The sequence below is a fragment of the Sinocyclocheilus grahami genome, unplaced genomic scaffold (assembly GCF_001515645.1).
Source record: "Sinocyclocheilus grahami isolate Dianchi unplaced genomic scaffold, SAMN03320097.WGS_v1.1 scaffold33.1, whole genome shotgun sequence".
Lineage (NCBI taxonomy): Eukaryota > Metazoa > Chordata > Actinopteri > Cypriniformes > Cyprinidae > Sinocyclocheilus > Sinocyclocheilus grahami.
In genome coordinates, this window is record NW_015505212.1 from 1,219,078 (window position 1) to 1,225,652 (window position 6,575).

Here is a 6,575-nt window from a genome sequence, read left to right on the forward strand (position 1 = left end):
TGCGGGAAAAAATTAACAATAAAACTTTGAATTTTTTACAAGTTGTTGATGCACTGTATATCTCAATATACCTTTATAACCTGTATTGATTAAACCTTTTGTTTTCCTATATTATTAATTTTTCCGTTTTTTTATAAAATGTGTAAACGCCTGGTTTTAAATTAATCATTTTTTAAATTGTAATTTTTTTTTTTACTTTATTAAAATAACTTTAGCAATTGTCAGGTTTCATTTGACTTTTCTTGCCAAGTTAATAGTATGTTAGTTTTAGATCTTGTGACTAAAAACATGGGATGTGTTCCTCTTACTCTTAATAAAATGATCTGGATTATCTATTTTTGGATTGGCTGGCTCATCTTCAAAGGGCGGGGTTTTGGTGGGAGAGCATATGATTTGTATTGAACTGTTCAAAGCAACTTCACTGGTGATATGATGGCGCTGTTGTTATGTGTTCCTTGATCAGGTGGTGAAGAACTTACTTTACGTGGCCAAGGTGATCTACCTCATCTCACCAGAGTCTGATACCGTGAATCCAGCTGAAGAACAGGAGGGTGAGGAGAAAGAAACAACCGATAACATGGAGGAGAATGAAGAAGAGGAAGATAAGAAGCAGAAGCTTGAGGATGAGCAGAATGAGAACAGGCCTCCGTCTCTCCTCTGGGTGATGAAGAAGCTTTCATTACTGGCCAAAAGAGAAGCAGCAGACACACCGAAAGTGCCTTTGAAGGTGGGCGTTAAATCGGTATTTCTGTTTAGACTTGATATCTCTGAATGATCCAGATGGATCGCTGGAAGGAACGTCCTCTGATTTGAGGATCTCCAGCTCAGGGATGCGAGTTAAGCAACTGTTTGCAAAGGTAAACAAGTTTCTCTTCTTTTTTTCTCCAGAGAACTTGTGTTTTTAAGTTCTTGGGAGCCATAGCTGTGGATCTCGGAAAAGATCGACTTGGGCCGTATCTGACCACTATCATCGCTCCTCTCTACAGAGAGCTGGACAGCACATATGCAGACCAAGGTCAGCCCACACCGTCCTGACAGTAGAAACTGAAAAACCCTATATGGAACGAAGAGTTTTTTTCATCAAAAAAATGAAACCAAAAAACAATGACTAAAATATATTTCAGTTGTTGATGCACAGCATATTTCAGGATAACTTGTATTGATTTAATATTTAACCCTATAAAGTCTGCTGTATCAAATTTGATATGCAAAACTTATAAAACCCTTTGATATCAAAACTTGAAAAACCTGCCACAATCTACTACAGGCCTTCTGTCATTTGATTGATAGTTTATGCTTGCCAGCACTCAAAAGGCCTTTTGGCATAACTGTAGAAACATCCACCTTCAGGTCATATAGGACACGTGTCTTTTTGTTGTGAAATATTTACTGATCTTTCTGAAGTAAACATATGAACAACTTTTATAATGTTAGTAGAATTTCAAGATGACCATTTACTGGACTACAACAACTTGGGTTTATTTGATTATACAGCATTTTTTTTTTTTAGAAAAATAATTTAAAACTACAGATCCTTAATCTATGCATTTAAATATAATCTAAGACACACTATAGCTGTAAGCTATAACAAAGATCTCACTGAATAACATTCCAAATCAAAATTTTATCTTAAATTTTGCCCAATTATCAGCGACTGCACCAAATTGCATAATTTTGATCATATTGCGCCTAAATAAAATAAAATCGGTGTTTATTTCTCACTACATCACACACACTGAGCCATAAAAGCCTGATGAATCAAACATGATACTCAACCAAAAAGACACATGCAAAGTAAATCGATTAGATAAATGAGATTTTCCTGACTTATTTCATGTGTTTTTTTTCCAATTAGAATTTCACAACTAAATGTGTAGTGTTACTACCTCAACCATTGACTATGTGGCTGAAACGGACATTTCACTGATCTTTCGATTCTTTTGGTCTTGTTTCAGACCCCACACTGAAGAATCTGGCTCAGGAGTTGATCGAGTTATTGAAGAAGCTGGTCGGTCTGGAGCGATTCTCTCTGGCTTTTGCCGCAGTGCAGAAAGAAGCCTCTCAGAGACGAACTTCACGCAAAAAAGCCAAGGCCATGCAGGTAAGATGCTCAAATCAAAACTGAAGTGTGTGATCTGTTCCTCTTCTAGTATTTAGAGACAACTATAATAAGCAATTTGTTTAATTTCCAAGTTACACATCTTTATAACAGAAGTAAAAATGACTAATTATATTAGTAATTTCTTAAAACATGCATTCTGACTGCAATCTTTTTTTTCCTTTGACAGGCTGTTGTAAATCCTGACATTGCTGCCAGAAAGAAGGTAAAGAAGCAGTTAAAGAAAAACGAGGCCAAAAAGCGGAAAATCTTGTTTGTGCGCACGGGACATAAAGCAAAGAAACACAAAGGCACATCACTGAAAGACTTGGCTATAATCAGCTGATCCATTTGCTGCCGTTTAATGTTTTTTTTTTGCTAACTAATGCATAGCCAAATGTATACAGCACAGCTGAGAGGGTCTGTGCGTCAGCCGTTTTTTAACCTGTTCTCGGTGGTGAGAGGACTGATATTCTGCAACACTGTATGCATTTTTGCAACTTGTGCAGTGTTTTTAAATAAAAAAAAAAAAAACATGCAAAAACAGCCCAGCCCATTGTTTGATGTTATGCATGATTCAATACGCGTTGACTGCATATTTATTTCACAGCCATAACGCAGGAGTGAACGCCCCTGTACTTGTGCAAATATAAATATGCCATTACAAATTCAAAGCATACAAATGACAGTTAGTCATAAATATCTACCCACATAATATCAAACTGAGCTGCAATGATTATTCCGAATCGGGCTAAATGTCAAAAGCAATCACTTCTGAAATTACAAATATAGTGGATACGGTTTACCAAAAACACAAGCATCAGTAGAGGGGGGGGGGGGGGGATCAATCATGGAGAGTCCGTTCAATACCGCTCAACGTTTCTGTACTAAATGGGAAAAGAGGATGGCCTTCACACAATAGGAAGAATGCCGTCATTGGTCCAAAGGACACCCAATAAGAAGTCTCTGAAGTTCCTATTTACAAGATGTTCCTGCGAGTGCATTTACTGCCGGCTCTTCAGTGACTCGACCAACCTGAAATGTGGCCGAACAGGGAGGTATTAGTACATACAATGCAAAGTATTTGTAGTTACATTCTCAAAAAGTTAAAACACTCACCATTCCATCGCCTCGTCCAGGCCTGTGCCTTTAGTAGCAGACGTCTTGAAGATCTGCCACTTCCTATCTTTGAGCGCAGGTAAACCGAGGGAGTTTGCCACTTCGGTCGGCGTCATGGCCTGTTCCATGTCCTGCTTGTTTGCAAACACCACCAGAATGGCTTTCTTCAGCTCCTCCTCCTGAAAGACAAGACCGATGACTTCACCCTTTAAAATGAAGGTTCTTTATTGGCATCTTTTGTTCCACGAAGAGCCTTTAACATCCAAGAAAAGGTACGTGCAAGGTACTTGAAACGCAGCAATACAATAGAAAGTTATGTAACAGAAACCAAATCTGACCAACCTCCAACATGGCCACCAGCTCAGATTTGGAGATGCCCATCCGATCACGGTCACTGCTGTCCACCACGTAAATCACTGCGTCTGTGTTGGAGTAATAACACCGCCAGTACGGCCTGTGGAGGAGGAAGATACGATTTTTAGCTTGGTTTCTTTCTTTCTTAATCCGTATAATGCAAAGCAAAATGAAAACATCTTGCCTGATACTCGTCTGTCCACCGAGGTCCCACACTTGGAACTTTAAGTTCTTGTATGTCACAGTTTCCACATTAAAACCAATTGCTGTGTTTGGAAAATAGAAAATGAGTTCACGCTGCGTCTCATGTATAAAGTTGTTTACATAAATCATCATAAACACGCACTAGGAATGGTGGTGACCACTTCTCCCACTTGAAGTCTGTACAATATGGTGGTTTTTCCAGCTCCATCCAAACCTAAAATGAGGATTCTCATTTCTCTGGTGCCAAACAGGCCTGAGAAGAGGCTGGAAAAGAAGCCCCCTGACAAAAGAGAAGAATTGTATAAAAGTTACAGAACAAATTAGAAAAGAAAAACATGAGCTAATGCATTTTTACATCAGAATCATACTAAATGCAAACCATATATTGAAAATGCACTCAAACACATTCAAATATAACAATATAAACGTAATGAAAATGTTTTAAAATGTAACTTTTCAATCAGTTATTTTGTAATCTGCTATGCTAACAGACTAGCATCACCAGGCGAACCACAGCGTGAACGAACTTCACTTTGTAAGCGCACAGAAAAGCGTTCGTATTAATTACATTTAAACTGAGCTGTCCCTTATATCCAACAAAATGTATTGAATTCAGGCAGACCTACCCATCGTGGATGAAATAGTTCAGTGGCGCTGTCTTCGGATGGCAGAAACACTTCCGTGCTCGAGCTACTGAACGACGTGTCAAACATACACGTGAAAGAGTCGTTTGCCTGTCGATCCACCGTGCGCACATTCGACACTCAACTAATCGAATCAGCTGCTGCCTGCTTAAAAAATATCTTGAAATCACTTTTATCATCAAATAATGGATTGTAAAAGTTCATGTAAAATAAATAGTTTTCAAAATATATTATCTAAATATTTAACATTTATTATTATATTTTTACACACACACACACTATCCTTGTGGGGACTCTCCATAGGCGTAATGGTTTTTATACTGTACAGACCGTATATTCTATTGCCCTACACCAACCCTACCCCTAAACCTACCCCTCACAGGAAACTTTCTGCATTTTTAGATTTTCAAAAAACTTCATTCTGGATGATTTATAAGCTTTTTGTTTCCGTGGGGACCACAATTTAGGTCCCCACCGTGACACGAGTCCCCATGAGTCTGTGTGTAGTCACGTTTAAGTCTCCACCTGGATATATAAACCAGTACACACACACACACACACAGATCTATAAATGAGGGGGAAATGGGTCAAATATGCTTTGCTAGTGTTCTTCAGATTTGTTAAAGTAATATATATATATATATATATATATATATATATATATATGTGTGTGTGTGTGTGTGTGTGTGTGTGTGTGTGAGAATCACTTTTATCATCAAATAATGGATTGTAAAAGTTCATGTAAAATAAATAGTTTTCAAAATATATTATCTAAATATTTAACATTTATTATTATATTTTTACACACACACACACTATCCTTGTGGGGACTCTCCATAGGCGTAATGGTTTTTATACTGTACAGACCGTATATTCTATTGCCCTACACCAACCCTACCCCTAAACCTACCCCTCACAGGAAACTTTCTGCATTTTTAGATTTTCAAAAAACTTCATTCTGGATGATTTATAAGCTTTTTGTTTCCGTGGGGACCACAATTTAGGTCCCCACCGTGACACGAGTCCCCATGAGTCTGTGTGTAGTCACGTTTAAGTCTCCACCTGGATATATAAACCAGTACACACACACACACACACAGATCTATAAATGAGGGGGAAATGGGTCAAATATGCTTTGCTAGTGTTCTTCAGATTTGTTAAAGTAATATATATATATATATATATATATATATATATATATATATATATGTGTGTGTGTGTGTGTGTGTAAGTAAATAAAATGTGAGTTAGAGAGCTGAAAAAACTGCGGCTATAACCAAAGATTCAAAGCAGAAAAAAAGCTGATTTAAATTATTTTGCATTATGCATTGCAGTAAAACAAATCATCTATTTTGTTTAGTAGAAATATTTTATATACAATATTCGAATTTGCAATATATTTTCAATTTTCCTTTTATTTCTCTCTCTCTCTCTCTCTCTCTCTCTTTAATATTTCTACATCAATAACTCGATCCAGGGCAAATAAATGATTGATTATCCTGTGCAGCAACAAAACATTTCTTTTTATCTTTTGCAATAACATATTGTGAGGACTGTAAACTGAGGAAAAAATATGACAAAATCTATACTTGTTAAGAATGTTGCTTTCTATCTTCTGGTTTGTTCAAATAAATATTGAATAATAATAGTAATAATATAAATAATTTCTTTAAATTTAAAACGGCTTCAAACTTAAAATGTGTGTGTGTGTGTGTGTGTGTGTATATATATATATATATATATATATATAAATAAATGTGAAGTTGTTTTAAATGTAAAGAAATTTTAAAAGCTCAAAGTTTGACTGTAGGTAATATTCAGGTAATATTTTCAGAAGTCTCAGGACCATAAAATGTTTGTCAATCATTGCATTCCGTCTGAATATATTTGCATACCTCTGCGCAGCCAGCCAATAGCGAGAGATTAGGGCGTGGCTACTGCAGCAGGCTGAGCCAGAGGGTGTTTCTCCTGGTGTGGAAAAAGAAATTCAGATTCTGTTAAGTTATAAAAGTGCAAGCCGAAATCCAAAGACTTGCGACACAGAGACAGAAACCGGGGTAAAACAAAGGTAAGCACTGGCAGTGTTTTTTCAAGATGGAGGAATTTGATGTAGTGTTTGGGCTTCAGTCCATATGGCGAACTTGCAGTGTTTCTTG

The 6,575-nt window shown here is 36.9% G+C and overlaps 2 protein-coding genes across 5 annotated transcripts in view; one reads left to right on the top strand and one right to left on the bottom strand.

Annotated features, from left to right (window-relative positions):
• utp20 (UTP20 small subunit processome component) overlaps positions 1–2,621 on the top strand; it is a 34,167-nt gene extending 31,546 nt beyond the window's left edge. For all 4 annotated transcript variants that reach the window (XM_016265124.1, XM_016265145.1, XM_016265131.1 and 1 more), the window contains 4 exons: positions 464–727; positions 889–1,015; positions 1,956–2,101; positions 2,289–2,621. In XM_016265124.1, the coding sequence (XP_016120610.1) occupies positions 464–727; positions 889–1,015; positions 1,956–2,101; positions 2,289–2,444 (693 nt within the window). In that variant the 3' untranslated portion in view covers positions 2,445–2,621. The remainder of the gene's footprint in view (positions 1–463; positions 728–888; positions 1,016–1,955; positions 2,102–2,288) is intronic.
• A 36-nt stretch (positions 2,622–2,657) lies between these two features.
• Positions 2,658–4,511, bottom strand: LOC107579862 (ADP-ribosylation factor-like protein 1). The gene is made up of 6 exons (XM_016265656.1): positions 4,402–4,511; positions 3,918–4,055; positions 3,756–3,837; positions 3,560–3,671; positions 3,218–3,396; positions 2,658–3,133 (listed from the first exon to the last, which is right to left on the bottom strand). The coding sequence occupies exons 1-6, from the start codon at positions 4,403–4,405 to the stop codon at positions 3,103–3,105; spliced, it is 546 nt and encodes a 181-aa protein (XP_016121142.1). The 5' UTR covers positions 4,406–4,511; the 3' UTR covers positions 2,658–3,102.
• Between the last annotated feature and the right edge of the window lie 2,064 nt (positions 4,512–6,575).

Bases quoted from the DNA above. Each gene is read 5' to 3' on its own strand.
- LOC107579862 (XM_016265656.1), bottom strand. The intron at 3,838-3,917 runs GTGCGTGTTTAT...TTCCAAACACAG, and splicing joins AGTGGTCACCACCATTCCTA to CAATTGGTTTTAATGTGGAA. The intron at 3,134-3,217 runs GTGAGTGTTTTA...GCCACATTTCAG, and splicing joins CTGGACGAGGCGATGGAATG to GTTGGTCGAGTCACTGAAGA.